The sequence below is a fragment of the Protopterus annectens genome, chromosome 3.part1 (assembly GCF_019279795.1).
Source record: "Protopterus annectens isolate FY-2018-M chromosome 3.part1, PAN1.0, whole genome shotgun sequence".
Lineage (NCBI taxonomy): Eukaryota > Metazoa > Chordata > Ceratodontiformes > Protopteridae > Protopterus > Protopterus annectens.
In genome coordinates, this window is record NC_056732.1 from 117,647,610 (window position 1) to 117,671,803 (window position 24,194).

Genomic DNA, 24,194 nt, shown 5'->3' on the forward strand with positions numbered 1-24,194 from the left:
AGTACAACAGTTGGCTTCCACAGGTCTACTGCTGATATTGAGAATATCACTCTTGCACAATAATTACCAAGATAACAGCTACAAACTGAGGACACACCTCACACATGCATAAACTACCAGTGTACAGAACAGTCAACTATACATATGGCATGTTACCTGCACGCTCCGAGTCCTGCTGCTGGGTGGCTCCAGCCTCCATCATTATGCATGTATGCTGCTGCTGTTGTTGCTGTTGGGCTGGAGCCACAACACTTAGGAGTAGTCCCTCCAGTCTGGTGAGGGGGGATGTATAGCCGCCCCACCACCTGTGGCAAGCTGTTGCCTGTGGATATCCAATGCACGCTGATGGACATTTCTTATTAAATCACTGCAGTGATGGAGTACCTGCTCATATGTCCGGTTATGCGTGCCTATGTCATTTACCCGACGGACCAGGTCTTGCCACAGTGCAGCCCTCTCCTGCTGGTTCTGGCTGGTGCGGGAAAAGAGTATTGCGAAATCCCGCACCAGGCTCTGGTGTATCTCCTCATCCTCCGCAGCGGAGTAGGTAGGGTTTCGCTGGTGAACCATAGCCCTGAAAAGGAAAAGAAAAATATGTCAGCAATATATGTCAGCAAAATATGGCACACATAATACACATGATACTCGACTGTAGTGATATAACTTAACTCCCATATATAGCATCTGTCTGTCTATTGGGGGATACACATGTAAATGACCAGATATCAGTGCTCAGCCGACAACTATGCAACAGTACCTGGCACACTCCATACGACAGACTAGTATACTCCAGCAGTCAGCACACTGGTTCAGGTCCAATGCACAACCTCACACTGGGGGTTTGTATCAAGGTACTGTATGGGGAACATTATCAACCCATGCACTGCATACAATGCACGTTACATATTTCACTGGTAATGCACACTACTCTTACTTGCCATATCTCTACCTACACCGCAGTCACATACAGGGTAACACAGCACAACATATGGCAATGTAGTATGTTTGGATCGTAATACCTCACACATCTGTCTCTGGCCTCACACCAAGGACACACACTACCATGACAGACAGGCAGTCATGGTGAGCAATCACACCATTACATAACATGCACACAGTCACTGGCACACTCATTCTACCTCACATAGTTGGTTTGCAATGGGTTCGTGGGTGTGCATTGTGTCTTAGGTAGGTAGTATGCTATTGGCCCTGGGCCTACAGCAGCATACTTTTATGCTACCCTGCCCCTTGTGACACATGTGATGTGATCGTACCTGCTCTTGTCAAAAAGTTACACAGGGTGACTCATATGGCATATTACCTATCTGCATAACATTCATCAGGGGTATGTCTGACATCTACTCATGGGGAGCCTTGCTTCTTAATACTGTGTGGTTTACTCCAGGGTATGTCTTATCTGTGGGTAGGAACCTGTACCTCCACCATGTGCTCTTTACTGCGGTGACATGGATGACAGACATAGGTCATTTGGGTTGTGGATGTTGTGAGGTGTTACCATGGTTGTTGGACAACTGTCATGGGTGTGACTTAACCATGTATATCCAGCAGTGGTAACCTCTATGTTGGTAGTATGGGTGCGCTCTGTGGTCTTGTCAGTCACTCTGCATAGGGAATGTGTTTGAGTGCATTGTCACAGTTTCTTACATATGACTGTGTCCTTCTCTATATCTGTAGCTGTCATGGGAGGTACATACCGTGTAGGACATTGTGGGGTGTAGAGGGATACAGTGACCTACATGTCTATAGCTGACACACCATGTCTGCTGACACATACCATGTACAGATATTACAGGACTAGTGTGCCACTGTGAATATCAATGGGGGGCCTATTGTACACTTGTTGCCCCTGTTCACCCCTGACACATGCAGTGGTGGCCAGGCAAGCACATATGTGGTGGTTACTGGTGTAAGTGTTTTGGAATGGGGTATGGTACTCCAGTATCCACACTGGTGTTCACTCCATGCCTTTGTCACCAGGCACCTGTTGCAATACATCTGCACACATGTGCCTCACTCAGTATATATATATATATATATATATATATATATATATATATATATATATATATATGTGTGTGTGTGTGTGTGTGTGTGTATAAAGATATATATATATATATATATATATATATATATATATATATATATATATATATATATATATATATATATATATATATATATATATATATATATATATATATATATATATATATATATATATATATATATATATATATATATATATAGATATAGATATATAGATATAGATATGGAGAGAGAGGGGGAGAGACAGAGAGAGAGAGAGAGAGAGACAGAGGGAGTGAGAGAGAGAGGGGTTGGGACAGAGAGAGAGAGATCGTCATATACAGACATATCTGTAGACAGTCAGATCTGTTTGTATATGTATATGTATCTGCATATATCTATATATGTATGTGTGTATTACATATATATGTATGTACATATTCTATCTATATATGTCTATGCATTTCTACATCCCTCTCTATCTATGTATACATATATGCATATTATATATATATATATATATATATATATATATATATATATATATATACGTACATATCTCAATATACATACGTATACATATGATAGATATATATATATAAACCTTTTTATTTACACATATGTATACACACACTAACGTACTGATGAACATCCATTACTGTACAACCTACATTGTACATTGCACTACAACCTACATTGATATGTGCACATAGTTACCTTCACATACATATGTATGTACAGCCTTCAGTGACAGTTGCAGTATGTCCCCTGCCCTCTGCACATCTTCATATACATAGATGCAGACCAATAACACATATGGAGCGTTCACAGTATGTAGACTATTATATTATTACTTTACATTACCTGTGTTTGTTACAGCTGTTTGTGTTGACTTTCTGATAGTTGGCCTGCTGCTGCTTCTCTTGCCAGCTTCAGTTTGCCTTGGCAGTGTCAGGTTGTGATGACAACTTGTTTGTTTTGTTGTTATATATTTTCTTTCTTTTCTTTTCTTTTCTCTCTCTCTCTCTCTCTCACTCTCTCTCTCTACCTCCAGTGGGTGCAATGACAGTATTGCATGTGTGGACTTGGAGTACAGGATGATTTTGTAGGTATCTGCACATGTCCATGTGATGGCCTCTGCACCAATTGTTAGCCAGCATTTCCTAATTACATGCAGCCTGTTGTGTAGTGATTGCAGTTCTCACTGTGATTTCAGGACAGTGCTATAAAAGGGTTTGTTAGGTAGTTGTAGCCCTTTCAGATTATCAGGGTGGGGACCATACTGGTATGCTGTGGACACTGCTCTGTGAATGTAATGGTTGGTATGTCTCTCATATTTCAGGCTGTGTTGTAGACACTGCAATGCATGTTGTACTGTAACCTGAGTATTCCTTCCTCCAGTTTCCTCTTCTAAGTGTGTATGTAAACTGACACCTAAGACTAGTAATACTGTGTACATGGGTGTGTGTGCTTTCCTGTGGGACTTGTGGTGTAACTGGTATATAGCAGTGGCTCTTGCAATTTGTTGCTATGGCTTCAATATTTGCCCTTTACATTCACTCCTTGTATGCCTGCTAGGTGTCTTTATTGTCTGTAATGTGTTGCTATGGCTTTCCTATTTTCCATTTACATTCACAGCTTGTAATACTTGCTATATCTGTTTGAGCAGCAATTCCCTATGTGTTTGTTGTGGTAGGGTGGTACTGCATGCAGTGTGGTCTGGCCATGGTGTGGGCCTTGACACGTAGAAGGGTATTTGATTATCCTGCTGAGCAGGCCTCAGATACTCTCAGGTGCATCTTTTATCAGCCTCATGGAATGGTACATATCAGTGGGATACACCCATGAAATTTTCTGATATTCTGCAGTTGTGACTGTGGGTTATTTTGAGCATATGTATTACTACACCATTTGTGACGTGCAAGTGGTGCATACTTTCAATAATTCATAGTTACCATAGCATGTGTTGTAACACCTTTCTGCCTACTGTTAGTACATTTCACAGGGAGTCAGTGGGGCACAGTTAACATTTGTTTTCAAATCAGGGACATCCCTGTAACTCAGTCACAGTTGCTATGTCTGGGCTCTTAACTACTAAACTATGGCAGTGTTTATCCTGCTCTGAGTATGTGTGTGGCTTGCAAGGTGCTACTGTGACATTATTACCTACTAGCTACCAACTAGCATGGCTGTTTCTCTTCACACACTAATATTTACAAATCCACTAGATTTGACAGTAAATATACATGACATGCTTTGTGTACTAGACTTCCTATATTCCCTTTACATTCATTCCTACTATTTCATGATATATTTCTTTCAGCACAATGTTCTTGTATAGCAGTCATGGCTTAGTGGTAAGTCATGCAGACTACTGTCTCCAAGGTCCTGGGTTCGGGACTGATAGTGGGATTTTATTTTGCTTCTGAGCAGACTACAGGCCTTGTCATTCAGAGTGACTAAGGCACTTTTAAGCAGTTGTAAGTGGGTTAGCGCTGGTTTGTGCGGAGCTCACGCATGCGCACTGATGCTTAGCTTCGCGCACACACGCTTAGCTAAGCGCACACCCACTTACAACTGCTTAAAAGTGCTTACTCTTGCGCACACCTGCGCTAATTTCTTTGAAAGAAAAGAAAATGGGGAGATAGGAAAGTGGTGAAAAAGGGGGCACAAAGAGGGTAGGACAGTAGGAAAACAAGCTCGGGATTTGCAGGAAGGATGTAGGCTAGGCCCATAGCTGCCCATTTCTTTATCAGCAACAGCTGTGCATATGTGTGTAATTTGGTGTGAAATTTGAAACCTTCCACCCCTGAGAGAGGGGTGAGGACAACAATATTTGTTGTACAGCCAATTGTAATTGCCAGTTTACCTGTCCAGCAGACATGTCTGCAAAATGGGCAGCTATTTATGGGGCGTAATTTTTTTGCGGGAACAAAGTGCCCTTTTTTTTTTTTCCAGGTGAGAGTGGAATGTCAGGTACAGGAAGTAGGTATAGTTGGGGAGGTAGGTAAGGGAGGTTAACAGACAAGACAAACAAGACACATACAGGGGTGGTGTATGCCACATGTGGGAGGAAACACAATTGACGGGATGGATGTTTGGATATCTCGAGCCCATGAGCCCACAGATGGCAAAAGTGGAACTGAGATCCCCACCCATGGGCAGTTGCCACTGTGCCTTCACTGCCCAGGACAGGGCTGTGCTGGGGGCTGTGTAGGATGGGCAGCAGGCACACCCGTGAGTTGTGCCACCAGTGCCTCAAGCTGGCGTAGGGGCTCAAGCACAGAATGCCTGATCTCCCTACGCACCACAGTCCGGACACTACGGAGGGTGAGTGGACGGTCTCCTCCAGCCATGCTTGCAGATGGGGGACTAGCCCCATCCCCTGCAGCGCTTCCACCCAAAGGTGGCACAGGGCCACTGGAGGAGGGTCCGGCCTGGGCACTAGTGCCAGGTGCACTCGCCAGCTGAGGTGGGAGAGGTGGGTCCGCTGGAACCCGCCTTCCCTGTCGTCCTATGTTTTGCATTATTTTATGACAGTTTGGGTTAGTAACAAACAATACCATTCACAATTAGTTGTAACAACATGCATTAGTATTCCCATTAACCAAACACCCATAAATTCAAGACATTGAACAGCAAGCATAACACATGCATAATTTGAACAACAGTATACAATCCATCAGCATGCAGGTTTGATTGATGGCAACAGGCCATCAGGTTTGGATGTATGAACAGGGCACATGCATCAACGTACATGCAAATATGTATGAACCAACAGGACAAATGTCCAGGGGAATTAATTGTGAATACACATACCCATTTCATGTGGAATGGATTATTTGTGGTTATAGGGTAGGGTGAAGAAATATTTCATTAACAACTTCAAATACCTATACATATGCTGTACATTTCTACTAGCTGCAGATATATACACCCTACAGGTCTGACTACAGTTTCCTATGTGTAAACATAGGCATGTTGGTGATGGGAATGTTACTGCTACATTAATATACATTGTATTTTTATTCATACACATTCATATCTGACTCTGTTTAGCTACAGCATCCTGCTACATTTGCTTTATATGGCTCTAGATAACTGTGGATGTTTGGTATTTCATACAACCATACTATCTGCATATTGCAAAGGTACAGCAACATATCCAAATTGTGGGACAGACATTCCAGCTTCAGTACTTTATTGCACACATTTCACTCTTTGGTTGTGCCTGTCACATTCATTTCATTCTGTACTGACTGCAGTATACTTTATTCAAGAATTATTACAACTTTATTGGTGGATTCATACCTCTTTCTCACACTCTCACTTGTTTTATTTTTACAATTCAGGATGGTACTTAATTCTAGGCTTTATTGACATGTTTTACTTAGTTACAACAATCCTTTCCTACAGTCTCACTTGTGTCATGTTTCAGATTTTAAACGAAGATATATTTCACTCATGTGTTGTACTCAGCTTGTGTAGCTGTAATTTACAGCCTGCTGCAGGTTATGTACTATTACATTACAGGTGGAACATCTTTATTTCAGACTTGTTTCATTTTTATTTTTGGATTACAGGCTGCAACACACTTATGTAATCGCACAGTACTAGCAGAATCTCTCTTACACTGTTACTTGAACTTTTTATTAATAAGTGACTACACTGCACCCTTTTGCAAGCTGTCATACTTATATTTTTTAACAGTTACAGGGAGAGAATTACTAACCTGCCTGGTGGCGCAACCGCACAAGCCTATCGGCATAGGCGCGACGATTCATGGAACGGACACCTGCAGCTGTAATATGAATGAAGTAATATTGGAATACACATCTCCATAATATCAGCTAGGTTAATTTCTTACATAAATAATTACATGTAACTTACTCAGTAGTGGGGCGTTGGGCATTTGCCGGGCCTCCTGGATCCAATGGTTTAGTTGGTCCTGCTTCCATCTCTTCAGATCTGCATGGTGGTGACGGACCTGTTCCCCAGTCCTTGGTATTCCTGTGGCACTGGTGAGGAGATCATGTGCCAACTGGTCCCATGCCTCAGCCTTGTATGCTCCCCACAGGACCTGGCCCTGCATGAGTTGGCCTCATGATCATGGGTGAGGAGCCAAACCATATATTTGGACTCCTCAATGCCCCACCTCTGTGCTCGGAAGCAACTACCCTCTCCTACACCTGCCATCCTGACTGCAAATCGATTCCACAATCAGTTATGCTGTGTATTCCCGCCTATGGGGCTTATATATGTCATTTTTCCCGCACTTATCTGTGATTGGCCATTTTGGAAATGTATCAGCTTCACAAAACATGCTTTGTCATGCTTCTCTTTCCATTCATTCCTATATATATGCTAATACTGCATTTCTCAGAGCAACTGTCATGGCTTAGTGGTTCAGTACTTTGACTATGGTGCATGGTATCCTGAGTTCAAGCCTGGCCATTGCTTTTTTTTTTTTATGACTGTCTACACAAGCTAGGAGGTGTGTCTGTGTAAAGGCAGTTTTGATACAGCTTGCTCAACATTGCCCGGCGGTTAGCTTGTTGGCATGGTGCGCAGCTCCGCGCAAACGGGTTATGCTGGTTTACGCGTCATTTGGCTGTCAGCACACATATTACGCTCAGCTCAGCTACGAGCACACAGTTTCAGCATGTTAAAACACTGCTCAACCCCGGGCACTCATTTTACACCTGTTAAACCACTGCTCACCTACGGGCAGATATACTCAGCTTGTTAGAGCGTAGCTCAGCTATAGGCACTTCTGGCATTTTTTTTTTATCTCACATTTCTTCAAAATACATGGCCCATTTCATTACATTTTACATAAAATATAATTTTATATATGTACATATATGCCAGGGAATTGTTTCGTGCTTATTTCACTGGAAATAAAAATTGATGTTTTGGGGGCTCGAACCGTGACTGCCTCCTCTTCAGCCGACATCTCTACCGCTACGCTATTGCTTCTTGGCTTACTTTGCATATTTAGATCTTATATGCTTTTCCACTGACTGCAAACTGTGTCTAAGTGACGGGGCACGCCCGCGCAAACGAGCGCAATTATGGGTAAACATCTTTAAAACTTATAAAAAGAAATATAACATGTTCATTTTTACATTTTATGTTTATAGTCTGTGGGGCCATGTGTTGTGTTGTGTTTGTTGACATTTATGCAGACTCTCTCGTGGGGGTTTACTTTCGGAACTGTTCCTCTTCTGGAGGCGTGTCCATTTGCAGGACTCGCCCTGCGGACACGCCCCCTACTTTCTTACTCAGACCGTGTTAGCCTTGGGTGTGAGTCAGCATGCCCTCATGCATATGCATGGCATGCTGACGTCACACCGTTTAACTGCAGCCTCCGTGTAAGACTTGTAACTCTTACACGGAGGCTTCGTGAATCCTGCCCACCATTCTAACTGGACTATCTTAACCTATCTATAATTCATACTGTTTGCAATATAATGTAATATTTAAAACTTATGAAACATTTTATAAAAAACAATATTCAAAAAAACATAAATATAAATACTAACTACATCAATTGTAACAATAAAAAGTATATACATAAATCTATGATAACTGCAGGAAAGGTTTTATAGATATGAAATCATTAATGCCAGGATTTTTTGCAGCATCTGTCAAAATTTGCCATGCACTTTCTTTTTTACCTAAGAGTGCTTTGTAATTGCCCCCCTGAGGGGACATATTAACATGATCTATTATGGAAAATTTAAAATTATGGATCTCTCCACTCTTACTAATATGTCTATATAGAGCATTCTTCTTGTCTTTAACCTTAATCCTGTATAAATGCTCATATATATGTTTCCTAAGCTGCCTTTCAGTTTTTCCTGTATAAAAGGCAGTACATGATGTACACTTAGCTAGATATACTATATTTTTACTGTTACAATTTCCTTTTCTAAACTTCACATAGATTTTATTAATGTCATCCAGTTTACATCCTGCGACTTCATTAATGGCAAAACACTGTTTACAAGAACCACATTTTCTAGTATTAATACTCAAACTGTTACAACCAATGTTCTTTGTCATTCTCTCAATCACCTTCTTGATGTTCATACCCATTTTGTACACAAAACATGGTCTTTCTCCTACTTCCTTTTTTACTTCGTCATCAACTATCTGGGTCTTCCAATGTTTTGATAACATAAGACGAAATATCATCCAGTAATGGTATAAGGTAGCCTCTATTAACAAACATAACTTTAATGTTTTGCATTTAATTTACCATTACTTCATAATTAGAGGGCATTCTAGCCGCCCGTATGCATTGACCTTTAAAAATATTTTTTAATATATATATCTGAGGTGGTTACTAGTGTATTCCAGGTATCCATTGGAGAATGTTTCCTTCCTGTATATTTCAGATTGAAATCCTGTACCTGTATGTCTTATAAAAGTATCAATGAGAATGCGATTAAGAATATTATAAACAAACATTGGAAGACCCTGATAGTTGATGACGAAGTAAAAAAGGAAGTAGGAAAAAGACCATGTTTTGTATACAAAATGGGTATGAACATCAAGAAGTTGATAAAACCTATGTGAAGTTTAGAAAAGGAAATTGTAAAAGTAAAAATATAGTATATCGAGCTAAGACTGCCTTTTATACAGGAAAAACTGAAAGGCAGCTTAGGAAACGTATATATGAGCATTTGTACAGGATTAAGGTTAAAGACAAGAAGAATGCTCTGTATAGACATATTAGTAAGAGTGGAGAGACCCATAATTTTAAATTTGCCATAATAAATCATGTTAATATGTCCCCTCGGGGGGGCAATTACAAAGCACTCTTAGGTAAAAGGGAAAGTGCATGGCAAATTTTGACAGCTGCTACAAAAAATCCTGGCATTAATGATTTCATATCTATAAAACCTTTCCTGCAGTTATCATAGATTTATGTATAAACTTTTTATTGTTACAATTGATGTAGTTAGTATTTATATTTATTTTTTTTTTAATATTGTTTTTTATAAAATGTTTCATATGTTTTAAATATTACATTATATTGCAAACAGTATGAATTATGGGTTAAGATAGTCCAGTTAGAATGGTGTTTTAATGTAGGTTATTATATATACGTTTTAAGGCTTTTGTAACATATGTTTTATAGTTGTTTAGTAAGGAAATTAGGTGAAATATGAAGATATTAGTATTGTATGAGTTACAATTAAGACACATGCACTGGCACTTTAAATTAACTCATTTCAATATGAGTTAAGCGTTCTTTTTAAAAAAAAGTGGCGCCAAAAAGTTTTTAAAAGCATACTGTTTTTACTGGTTCAGTGTTCTGAGGAAGTCTGCATATAGCAGATGAAAGCGCTTAACTATCTGTTTACTTCGATCCATGTTTGTCTGTTTTTAATAGAATAAATTGTCATCATCCTTGTTTGAGTCCAATTTCACTTTTTGTCTGGTCAAGCATAGCGGAGACGGACGTGCCATCTCATAGGCAATATTCCACTTTATAAATTGTATTTATAAGAATGAATTGGTATATTTTAAATGTTTTACTATGTTTTACTTTTCAAGTTTTAGTATTGGGCAATTGTTTGAAACACTGTTTAATTGATGTGGCTTAGTTCCAATGAAGTCTTTTTTGTGAGATGAAAGCACTTAACTGATTGTTGCTTCCTGAATAAATTGATTGTATTTTATATGGTTTGCTGATTCCTTTTTCGTTTGCACTTGTGTTGATCGCATTTGGTTTGGTTTCTTGGTAATTTTAGCTCAGCAACACGGGTTATGTTGTTTTTTGGTTGAGGTCACGGATTTAGCTAAACATCTTTGCAGTGTTCACATTCTGCCTTTTTTCTTCAAGACTGTATATATTAAGTTATGTATTCTCTCTTCATATGGATTCTGGTGCAGGACATATACTAATGGTCTGCTCTCCGTTGAACTGCCTCCCTCTCTCTCTTTTCCAAGTTCTAACAATGATGACTACTCCAGATCTACATAAAATATTCTAGATGATGTCCTATTAAATATCTATATTGTCATCTAATAACTTTTGTTTTCTTCAGATGTTTTCTTTTCATGCACATTTTGTATGCTCACTGTTTCTTTCTCACATTGGTTGCTGACCTTTTGGCCATCAAATACTATCCCATATCGCTTTCTTCTTTTCTTGATGCTATGACTTTCCCTATAGCTGTTTACTCCATTCCACAATTAGTGATTCCCACATATATTAGTTGCTTGTTTTAGCAATGCATTTTAGATTAGATGCTTCTGTGTTCTAGACCATTCCTTCAGTGTTACTCTGAGGGATTAAGTGAGGACATTTTTCCTATTCATCATACTAATCTGGATACCCAACAGTGCCTGTTCAGAGTTGGCAGCAGATGTCATTTAAAATCCAAGTATATTGTGTCTTCTTCTGTCTTATGCTTCAAAACATAGCCTAAATCACTATGCTATACTTGGAGTATTCTCTGTGCTATAAGTGAAAGAATGGCCAAGCATGAATAATTGATTTTATCTACCTCACAACTGAGAAGTAGCTTGGTAGGGAACAGCTTTGGGAACTTAACCAATAACTAGGGTGCCTCTAACAACCAGGGATACTAGCAGAATATACAGACTCAGAGGTCCAGCTACCTCAAACACCTCTTGGAAGAGTCAGATAGTGCAGCAGGTCCAGCCATCAATGGAAGGGGCTTACAGACAGGTTCTCTGACTCTTTCCTCTCTCTCTTTTTTTTTTTTTTTTTTTTTTGAGGAGAGAATGTATCTTTCAGCAGAAGTGTTTTATCCCATGAATTGTTGATATTCATTTTTCTCTACTTTCCAATGGGATTATTTTTACTGGGATCCAACACTGTGGGAAGAATCCTGAACATTACTGTGAAAAAGTCTGGACTATGTCTCTTTTCATTAGAGTTGTGTGTTGCACCTGCCTCTGCTTTGTCTTTGATACCTGTGCTGCCTTATCATCCCCAGACTCTTCACCCTTCTCTTCCACTGCTCCTACTACAGTTGTGGTGGGACATGCTGGGATGTACCTTTACTGCACAAGCTCTTCTGCAGTGTAGTATTATGCAACATTGCGTGAACCGCAAATATTTTGCTGCAGGTATGTAGTCCATATTGCAGTGTCCTACCTGACATTTTAAACAGAAGTATCTCTTTAGTTATCCAAACATGCTGTCCACAAACATCTCTGCTATGGTCTGGGGGTTGAGAAAAGTTGCAGAAGCAGAGCAGAAAAGGGGCAGAGAGACAGAGAGAGAGAGACAAAATCTAGACTGGAGAAAAGTAAGAGGTCTCCGGACCTCCCTTCACCTGTTAAGACCCATAGGATCCGTGACTCCCCTCAGCTCTGATCTCTGCTGTTTTCCCCAGAGTGAAAGTAGACACGATCTACATCTAGGGCCTCAGTTCCCTGACCTGAAAGGTCGGAGTCTGTGGCCTTGTCAAGGTCCACTCGGTCTTTATCAGAAGTCAACATGGATAAAAGGATGAGGAGATTTATTCATACTCAGATCCAGATGGGGGTCTTGCCAGCCCCCACTCCCTCAGGAGGGGGGAGCTCACTTCCATTTTTTCAACCGATTTCTTTTTCTCTGATCTGTCCATTAGGTTTGGAGTACTCGGATCCGAGGATGACTTTAGTCAGGGGATCGGCGCCGATGGTACCTGCTTTCTCGACGCTGACAGCTGCCTGGAGCGTGTCAGATCTGACCAGCTTGGATCTAAGCCGCTCTCGGATCCTGCGCTTGGGTGTCGGCTCTGAGAGAGTGGAATTTTTTTCATCGGCTCCGCTTTTGTCGGGCCAAGTTCCCTCCCTCGGAGCTCCATCCACTTCAGGCCTGGCTCCGATTCTCTTGTCAGACCCGGGAAAACCGGCGTCCTTATTGGCTCCACAGGAGGTTCATTCTCCCTCGGCATTTGACGTGGTAGAAAGGGTTCCCTCCACTGGATTGAGACCCCTGACTATCCCCTTGGACTCCACTCAGACCCGCTCGGCTCTTTCTACGAATCCCATCATTTTACCAGAGGGACAGCCCATGCTCAAGGAGCCCCAGATGGTTCCTCCTGAGGAACAAGTGGCTTGCAAGTTCCGCCGGAGAGCCCCACCAGAGATGTGTCTCACAAGCATACGTGTAAGAGGAGGCACTTGGACCCCCCCCGAGTCCCTCACTGAGGATACAGATTTGGATGATGGGGAAGGTTCCTCCAGGTCACTTCCTGAGGATGTCTCCTTTGGAGACATCATGGAAATCCTTTGCCAACGAGGAGGTTGTTCTGCCCCCAAACCTTCTGATGAGTCCGTGTTCCTGGAGGCTTTTGGCTTTGGCCCATCTACTTCCTGGGTGTTCCCTCCCACAAACCCTTGGTGGACCTGGTCACCTCATGGGCATGAAAGGAGCAGGACACCATGGAACCAATTCCCAAAAGACCTGACAAGATCTTGAGTCCACCTTCGGATAGGCCAACATAGAACAAGGGCACCCCCATAGATGCTATGGTGGTAGCAGCAGCCACAAAGAAGGAACTAGCCCAGGAGAGTTCCTCGGTTCATCCTCCTGACTGAGAGTCACAGATGATGGACCGCTTAGGGAAGTGGGTTTATGTTTCAGCTACCTTTTCTATTAGGGCACTGAACTACCTGGCCCACGTTATGATACTCCGACGTGACTTGGGCAAGAAGCTGGTGGAGTCCCCCCCCTAAGTCCATGTTGCAGGAGGACAGGGACTCATTCTCCACAAGGATGGCCACTTTAAAAGCAGTCTCCAACATGTCCATGCGACTCCTTTCTCATGCTACTGAAGGAGCGGCTAGGGCGGCTGGGTCTGGCATGTCCATGAGGCGCAACGCCTGGCTCAGACTATGTCAGTTTTCAGAACCCTTTAAGGTGTCCTTTGCCAGTGTCCCTTATAATGGCTCTACTCTCTTTGGTAAGACCATCAAAGAGACTTTAGTCCAGAGTGAGAAGGACGGGAAGACACTGTCTGCCATTGGGATCTGCTTCTCGAACCCTCAAAGGTCCTTTGCCCGGAATCAGAGAGGGCGAAAGAAGAAGGTTCCAGAAGTCGCAGTATTCCCAGGACACTCAGGGCTCTTCTTCCCCAAGAGGCAGAGGTGGACAGAAGGATGCAGGCCCAGAGGCAGAGGGGGTCTGCTGAATTTTGGGTCTCAAGAACCTTTTTTGGACAGACCTGGACAGCAACACTGAAGGGTGGCTGGACTGCTCTACTCTGGAGGCAGTAAGGGGATGATTGCCCTTGCACCTGGTGGCATGGGAGTCCATAATATCAGACCACTGGGTGCTTCAGATCATATCCAGAGGATACTCTATCCCCTTTGTGGGTCCTCCCAAATCTCCCAAACACCTCCTGAATGTACCACTCACATAAAGGGAGGCAGCAGTATAGGAAATTTCCAAGCTGCTAGAAAAATGAGCCATCGAAATCCTCCTCCCAGATCAGTCCAGATTGGGCTTCTACTCCAGGTTCTTTTTGGTGCCAAAGAAAACAGGGGACTTCTGGCCAATTATGGACCTATCTACCCTGAACCTGTCAGTTGGCAAAGAAAAGTTCTAGATGGTCACACTACATTCCATCCTGCCGTATCTGCAAGAGAGCAACTGGATGTTCTCATTAGACCTCCAGGATGCTTACTATCACATAAAAATGCACAGAAGCTAAAGGAGGTTCCTCTGCTTCTGGCTAAGAGTCAATCATTACTAATTTTGAGCCCTGCCCTTTGGTCTCACCACAGCCTCCAGGGTGTTCATCAAAGTGATGGCAGTGGTAGCAGCTCACCGGAGGCTTCAGGGGATTCAGGTCTATCCGTACCTGGATGATTGTCTCCTCACTGCTTCCACCAGGCGTCTACTCTCTCAAACCTGGGATTATTTCTTAACCCTGGCCCTGCATTTGGGGATCACAATCAATGCATCCAAGTCACTCCTAGATCTTGTCCAGGTGATAGACTATATTGGGGCAAGGAAAGATACATTACAGTACAAAATCTTCCCGACCTCAGAGAGAGTACAAAACCTGAGGATACATGCCTGTGTAATCTACCATTCTTATCTTCCATTGGCAGAATCAGTGTTGAGGGCCTTAGGTTCAATGGCGGCAACCATGATGCTTCTCCCGTGTGCCTGGTTACATATGAGAATTCTGCAGTGAACACTAGTTGTACAGTGGTCCCTGTTGGAACTTCCATTGTTGTATCCAATACAACTCAGTCGAGTCTGTCGGTCGTTCCTCATCTGGCGGATATGTACTCCGGACATTTTTGAGGGATGACCCTTCATTCCAGCCCCTGCCCAAGTCACAATGACTGCAGATGCCTCCCAACTCGGGTGTGGGGGGCATTGTTCGGGCAGAACAGTCCAAGGCCTGTGGTCCCCTGTAGAGACCAGCTTGCACATAAACGTTCTAGAGATGAGGATGGTCCTTTTAGCATTCAGGCCCTTCATGCCTTTCTTCCACTGGGAACCATTGCAGTTCAGTCAGACAACATGTCAGTGGTCTGGTATATCAACAAACAGGGAGGGACCAAGTCTTACCCCCTTTGTCATGAGGCCATCAGAGTGTGGGAATGGGCGATTTCCACCGGTTGTTTTCTCTTCACAACGCACATTCCAGGATGGTCCAACATTCTAGCAGACAGGTTAAGTCAGACTATTCTGATGCCTTATGAGTGGTCTCTGAATCTTTCAGTAGCAGAGCAGATCTTCCTGGAATGGGGTCAGCCTTGCTGCGATCTCTTTGCATCTCCTTACAATGCAAAGTGCAGTGAGTTTTTCGCTCTGAACCCCCTGCCGGGGGAGCCCCCCAGAGATGCTCTAGTCCATGCTTGTCCTCCCAGTTTTCTGTATGCTTACCCTACAGTACCTCTTATTCCAAGGTTTCTACAGAAAGCTGGTTAACTGGGGAGCAAAGTGATCCTCATTGCCCCATTTTGGCCTCACCAGGTATGGTTTGCCTTCCTTTGGTCTCACCTTCTGGCTCTGCCTTGGATCATGGAGCCCATTCAGGATCTGATTTCACACCCATCAGGGGTTCCTCGTCAAAACTTGGACAGTTTGAAGCTCACAGCTTGGCTGTCCCAGTTCCCATGATCACTAGGACTCCTGGATTATCCTCATCAGTTAGGCCTATTTTGGTGGCTGCTCATAAGTCTTCTACCAGAAAGGTTTATCACAGTAAATGGAAACATTTTTCTTTTTGGGCCTCTCAAAAGAGTTTAGACCCCTTTACGGCTCCTATTTCTGTCATTCTTGATTTTCTAGCTGATATTTTTCAACATGGAGCTAGTTCTTCTACTGTCAAGGTTCAATTGGCTGCCATTTCTCATTTTCATGTGGGTAAGAATTCTGCCTTTCTAGCCTCCTTCAGGCTGTGCAAAGCATTTATCAAAGGGACTTTTCTGTTATGCCCCCTGTCAAGGATCCTGTTCCCCCATGGGACCTTACTATGGTTCTTCAAGCTCTGGTCGCGCTGCCTTTTGAACCCACTGCAACTACAGATCTAAAATTCTTATCTTGGAAAACAGCATTTCTGGTGGCTATTACCTCTGCCAAAAGGGTTTCAGAACTGAAGGCCTTGTCCATCAAAGTTCCTTATATGATTTTCCACAAAGATAGGCTTTCCCTTCGGACCAGTACATCCTTTCTTCCCAAGGTGGCATCACCAGTTAATGTCAATCAAACCATCAATTTACCAGTTTTCGTTCCTAATTTTGTTAACAAGATGGAATACAAACTTCACCTGCTGGATGTTCATAGACAGTTACGATTCTGTTTACACAGGACAAAAATTTTCCGTAAATCCGATCAATTGTTTGTATCCTTCTGTAAACCCTTTTTGGGTAAACCTGTCTCCAAGGTCACTATTGCTAGGTGGATTTCTTCATGCATCCTTCAGGTCTATAAGAACAGAGGCATGTCTCCTCTGGGTCAGGTGAAGGCTCATTCCACTAGGTCCATGGCTATGTCTGCGGCCTTTTGGTCTAGAGTCTCTTTGGATGATATTTGTTTTGCAGCTACTTGGTCCTCATCTCATACATTTATTTCTCATTACAAATTGGATTTGACTTCCAGAAGGAGAGCATCCTTTGGTTCAGCAGTGCTCCAGAATAACCTTCCGTGAGGGCCACCCAGGAGTTTAGTAGCTGGGGACTCTGTTCCACAGGTTGAAGACCAAATGAAGTAATTTATTTCAGATAAATAAGTTATGTACTCACCATAACTTTCCATCTGAGTAGTTTTACTTCATTTGTCTTCAACCGTCCCTCCCTCCTTCCCCTGGACCTTGTCATGTGAACAACCTACGGGCTGCAGTTATAGGTCACAAGTATTTTTACAGGTCTTGTTTTCAGAATAAGGATCAGCAAACTCAATCTGGGGGTTAAAAGGTAGTGAAGATGTATTATGGGTAAGGGGAGGAGCTTGGAGCTCGGAGTAGATGCTAGTAAGATTGCTAACTCGGATCCGATACGGATCCGGTATCCCACAGGTTGAAGACAAATGAAGTAGAACTACTCAGATGGAACATTATGGTGAGTACATAAGTCCTTTTTTTCACTAATGCTAAGGATAGGCATGAGCTGGCTGTTCTCTAAATGTGCCTTCCTGTAGACTTGTATAGTTCAAAATAGAAGCAGCTGGAATTCAAACCAAAGTGTTACAAATCCCATGGTGTGCACCAAGAGCTCCAAGCACAAACTCTGTAGCAAAACTAATACATTTTTTCATCTTTTACACTTTAGTTCAAACTTTTACAATGCAAGGCTGTAGTAAAGCTAGCATAATTCTCACAAAAGTGGTGGGTAACTGTAACATTTACAGATTAGCAAGGAAAACACATTTAGGGAAGTGTAGTTCACTCCACAAAATATACTGTACTTTCTTGTTAAGTATTTACTGGTGAAATCAGCATATTGTCCGCCAGATAATTAATAATGCTAGATAAGATTTATGTCCCGAATAAGGAGTAGCTGTGCGCCACAAACTGCTGATCCTTGCATCACATGGCAAGTTGTAGGTCATATAAACTTAAGTTAATAATATCTGTTTTCAGATCTCTATAAGGGCAACATTGTTTGTTTGCTTGTCTTTACTGTTAAGCGATTGTAGTAGATGATATTTAATGGCGAGGTAAAACTGTTTATTTATGGTATTTTAGATTTAAATACCATTTTACTGCGGTGGTGGTGCTGCGGTAGCATTGTCGCCTCACAGTTAAGATGTTGTCCTGTTCGATTCTCAGCTAGAGCGTCTTCTGTGTGGAGACATGCATGAATGGGCGTACCTTCATTGAAGGTTGTGCATCAGGGCTGGCAACTCGGCACGTAAAAATCTACTGCCAATGATTAGTGGACCGGAGTTCCGCTGTGGCGACCCCTAACTGGGAAAAGCCGAAAGACACAACAACAACAACAACAAAAAGATTTAAACACCATTTTGAGCAAATAAATGGGGAAAGTATCAAAATGCAATTAGTAAATAAACCTTGTTTACACAAAAAAGGGCTTAAGAATGTGTAAGACTTCTTTTAAGCACACACTGATTGTGGTAAATCATAACTATTATAATAAGCATCCACCCTAATGAAAAGATGCCGTTTGGTCTTGGATATCCAGATCAGGCTTCTGTATCTCACAGCTCTTAATGAGTGACAGCGGATATTACCAAGCTCTTCTTTTCGAAATATAAGTACCGATGACAACAATGTTAATATCATTCTATTTTCAGGAAGGTGCAGGCTGCTGGATAAAGGACTTTGTTAGTGGGGTCAGAGCACACTGATCATTATGCTGTTCAGGCATTTCAACCTCTGAAGATCAGTTTTGACCAGGATGGAACATGGAGAGTAGATGAATCAAAATCATGACAAGGCATTCATGTCTGACAGAATGTCACTAAATGGTAGAGACCAGTAGAGGTAAATGGTGATCTGTCACACAGTTGTGGCTGGTGTATGAGAGCTGTCAAGTTTTGTTTTCTTTCTTATTTTTCTTTCTTTACTTTCTTGTATAGTAACCATTTTTATTAACTTTGCTTCATCAAAAAAGACATTCTATAATATATAATATTACCAGAAAGGACCTTTCATGGTACTAACCTCTGCTTTACCCACTGGAGGCAATCCTTTCATCTGAGTAGACTCCACTTGTTATGGTCCTCTGTGTTCTGTCTCTCTTAGCCTCTGTTAACACCTAGTATAATGCTACAACTTATTCCATAGCTATCTTTATACGATGTAAGTGGGTCATGTCCATAACCTTTTCCTGAGCTAATACTCTGGCTAACTAGTCAAAATACAATTTAATTATGTATTATAATATTTTGTAGTGAATCTCTGCTTCACTAGACACTATGCCCCACTTTCTTACAGATACTCCAGATATTTAAAATCCATAGTGATTTCATGATTTTCCCTAAAAATGAAGGTACACTGCTGGATCAAATTGCTACCTGTTTGTCCTGCTCTCACTCTTATAGTGGCAAATCATGTCTGCTCTTTTCTAGTCTTCAGGAACCCTACCTTTTTCCATGGTTTGTTTCAAAGGTTACATGCTGGAGTCTATGTGGGGTCAATAGCAAGTGATAGCTGTATTTTCATTATGTATGCTTGAAATATTGTATAACTTTGAGCTGTAGCAAATGTACTTCTACTCTGACAGTGGATCACCCCTTGTTCGACCTATAGATCCCTGTATTCTAGACTTTTGGCCCATGAATGATCTCAAAAGTGGCAACAATCATAGGTAAAGATCCAAAGTCCCTGACAATTCCGAAAAAATTACATTCAGTGGAAATGTTATTTAACTGGATAATTTGTGTTAAGGTATTTTTTTTTCTGATGAAGAGTAACCATAACTTGATGTTTAATATTCCTTTTTAAACAACTGTTACAGAAATACATCCTCTGAAGGGCAGGGGCATTCCAGTACAAAATTAGGCCAATACATTAACTTCAGGGAATGCAAGAGGTTTTAACTCAGAATGGGCTGGGAAAATGCATGCCTCTGTAAGCTGTGGAATTCATATTTGTTAAATAAGAACATATATAGATGGGCAGATAGAAAAATGAGAGAGGTAGACAGGAAAAACGGTTGAATTTTTAAACTCTACCTTCTTTCATGATGAATGCATCCTTATTTTCCCTTTATTGATATAATTTTTTAATTTTATAATCATCTTGATTACATTTAAGTTAAAATGTCAATCTGTGTTCTCCACCCAGCCTCCATTAAAGTTCTGAGTATATATGTAGTTAATGTGAGTAATGTCATGTGGGAAGACATCATGGTCTGGTGGTTACAGCACTGAGGTGTGGAGAGGAGTTTCCTAGCTTTGAATATCAACAATGCCGCTTCAGAGTATGACCTTGATCTCTGTGTTCCTGTAGACTTTATTGTAAAACCGGGCAGAAAATGTACTCCCTTTGCATTGTTAAACTATAAATTATAGGGATAAAATGCCCAGGTCACTTATTTCAAAGAAACACATAGTTCTTTTTGAAGCAAGGTGCAATTGCCACTGATGATTTGCTATATAACCTAGAAAGCATGTTCTTTAACATGAAATGCTCCATTTACCAGGCCTTCAGTGTATTGTGCAGTTATGCTTATGCATGTAATTTGATCTTTCTTATTGTCACTGAGGCTAAAACACATAAAGGTGTCAGCTTGTGTTTATAAAGACTATTTTTTCATTTGTGTTTTGCTACAAAATTGCCAAAGCAAAACATATTTTCTTATGTTATTTACTTTTTAAAGGAGTCCTACTTTCACATTTTTCATCAGGTCTGTCTGAAACACAGATGGGTTGCAGTCCCTTCATTTACAGCATTAAACAATCTTACCAGTTAGAATGACAGAACGTGTTTAAACAGTCATGCATTTTTATTTGTCTACGAGATATTGCACTAAATTAATAGTTCCTTTTAGACTGTATCCTGCTCATGCTTAATACTAATTTAATTCATTGTTTTACACTAATGGATTATTCTTACATCACAGAATGTTGTATTAAATAAAATGTATGTACATATGTATGCTAAGTATGTATGTAAGCATTTATTGATTTATTCATTCATCCATTCTGTCAATGCCATCATGCACATTTTTAATTTTTCTTGTCCTTTTATTTGCAGTTTGCTTTTAGAATTAGCTACCATTTAGTTATTTTCTTACATTCTTCTTGGGAATTGAATCATTCTCTTTAAGCTTTTGCAAAAACATCCCAATAAGAATTATTTTAATTTCTTAGACTTTGCATTATGTGTGCTAATTAAATTCTGAATACAAAGGCACTGTATGCTCTCAATGGTAATTATTAATATGCATTGTCCCTTCCTCAGCTTTCATTATTCTAAATCCGTGTTTCTGCTGTGGATGATTCCCTTTTACTTATCAAGTTCTCCTGAAAGTAAACACTATCAGTGAAGTTTTAAAGCAGTTTTCACAATATAATTAAGGACAGAAAAAGACATGCTGTTACTGTTTTGTCAACTTTTTCACACACGTTTGACTCAACAATAATGTTCTGTTTTCTTAATTAGTTGGTACTCATTGATTTTGTTTGTTTCTTTATTCTAAACAGGAGGAGTTGTCAAAAGCCATTCAGCGCCTCTCCGCATTCCTGCATTCAATGACAGATGGCTCATCTGCTGAAGAAGGCAAAGAAAACAAGCAGTGTGTCTTAGAATGTGCCAAAGAAGACAGGAAAAGTCACACAGTTCAAATAGCAGTGTAATTGGACATTCACCTGTTTGCCATTTCACAGTTCCACGGACAGAAAACTCACTCACCTCCCAGCATGCCTTGCCATTTTCTTACATACAGCAAATCCATAACAATGAAACAGGTGACTTTCATGCTGCTGTCAGGAACGATCTAATTTCAGCTTTGGGTGACTGATTGCAATTGGCTTTGCCTCATCTGATAATTAATCTATGTCACCATTAATTGGAAGAGAGAATAATTACTGGTGGTGTTGACAGTGACTGCAAGCTTCCCCAGATTTCCCCACTGTGTTGGCCCTACTAAAGCCTCTGCATTTCAGCACTTAAGGTTTATGTAAACTGTAACAAAACCTATGCCTCTGTGACACCATAAAGCAATCTGTTAAATGCATTTATAGTTATTTTGTTTGTTAGCATGTTTTTTTCTTTTTAAACCCAGTGAGAGCTGTCTCCTGCAATCACTCTTCAATATTCTATCTTAATTTTGTGGAAGTTTAAAGTTTTCAATGAGCTGGAGATGAATGATTAATGAATAAATTTAAATGCTTCATTTTGTCTATGGATCATTAGTCAAGTCCTTTGTGGTAAGGACCTGCAAAAGGAGTGGAAATTATTGAGACATTAGCCTGAAGCAAGCTTGAGGTAAATATTATGCAAAAGAAGAAAGGGGATGTTGTGAGCTGAATGTACAGTGGGCACCCAAGGTGGTAGAGGCCCTTAGGAAAGACACTGCCTTTGTTATGTCCCATTGAGTTTGTTGTATTACAGGATATGTATTGCCCTTCAGGACAGAGCTATACTGATTTTGTTAGCGTTATTCTAAACAAGAACAACATTTATTATTGCAGAGCTATTTAATTACAATGTATTTTAACCTAAAGGCACTTGTTCAGCTTAGTGAAGAAATACATTTTCAAGCAACACACATTCACCCATATCCATATGATCACAGATATATCTCTCAGCCTTCAAAATTATTGCAGGGGCCTTCAAAAACCACAGTAGAGAGTCCAGAATCATGGCACCAAAAACGTGTCTATGCATAAAATTGTACCCTCATACTAATATAATGCAAACTTTATATAGTTCATTATACCCTGCAGACAAATTTAGTTTTTATACCATAAATGCCTCCCTAATACACTGTGAAGTATTTTACAGAGAAAACAGGCATAATTTATGTTTAATATTTAAAACTTTGACAGATGTAATCCTTCCACTGTGTCCCAGAAGTCACAGTAAAACTGCTACCTTGGTGCCCTAGAGCAATCCATAACAATCAAAATTACAGATTATACATAAAATATTCCTACTCTTCCTGCAACAAGGAGGTAATTGTTTCAGATGCAATAAAGATAGCTATACAGAGTAATCATGATTATTGGAAACAGTAATTGCTGATAGCAACATCACGTTTACAAAATTAAATACATCAAATACCATGTTGATGAAATAAGATACACTTCCTGCAAGGGTGTGTTGGCAAACAGAGACCATCTGCTTTGATTGTTAGCTCTTTATGTTGTTGTACATGTCACAGATAATTCATAAAAAAGAAAACATTCCACCAATATCAGCACATACACACAACATACATACAACACACACACACACACACACACACACACACACACACACACACACACACACACACACACACACACATCCATGCATGCGTGCACACAAAACAGTAGTGAAACAGCACCCCTGACAATGCTACTTTCATAATCTTTGTATGGAAAGAATATAGCAACAAACTTAAAGAAAATGTTATCTTCTATGGTATACAGTTTACAGCATAGCTCAACAACCAAGAACGCTGCCCAGGATATTTAATGTATGCAATATGCATACTTTTTTAATGGTTTACAGGAGCAATTAATCATGCAACATGATTACACTATCATATGTCACTTGAAGCCCTTAAAAAACAAACTTATATGAATATTTTAACTTTATTTTCATATGCCATTAATGCAAAATTACCTCAAGGCTCACTATTCGTGGTTTTGTTGGTTTATTTTCTGGCTTACCATTTTATAAGCTTCTAAAGAAATAGAGCAGAAGAAGAGAAGAGTGATACATAATATACAACAGCAAGCTATTTCCTTGTAGATCTCAAGAATGTTCTTATTTTATGCTATGTCTGATTTCTCAGTCCAGGAAGATGATCATTGATTCACTGAACTGCTCAAAGCTGCACTGCTGCTGAATAAATCAAAATGCAGGATATGGAGTCATCACTTATTGGAAGTGGAGGAATTGCTAGAAAAATGTCTAACAAAACTGGAGTTTGCCTCCTAAAGCAGAACAACTGAGAGGTATATATATATATATATATATATATATATATATATATATATATATATATATATATACATATATATATATATATACATA

At 40.6% G+C, this 24,194-nt stretch overlaps 1 protein-coding gene across 1 annotated transcript in view; it reads left to right on the plus strand.

The window, feature by feature from the left end:
- The window catches only part of LOC122797639 (coiled-coil domain-containing protein 178-like), a 2,875,483-nt gene extending 2,853,139 nt beyond the window's left edge, over positions 1–22,344 (plus strand). The window contains exon 12 of the mRNA XM_044066184.1: positions 21,653–22,344. Coding sequence (XP_043922119.1) covers positions 21,653–21,805 — 153 coding nt within the window. The 3' untranslated portion in view covers positions 21,806–22,344. The remainder of the gene's footprint in view (positions 1–21,652) is intronic.
- Positions 22,345–24,194: the final 1,850 nt, after the last annotated feature.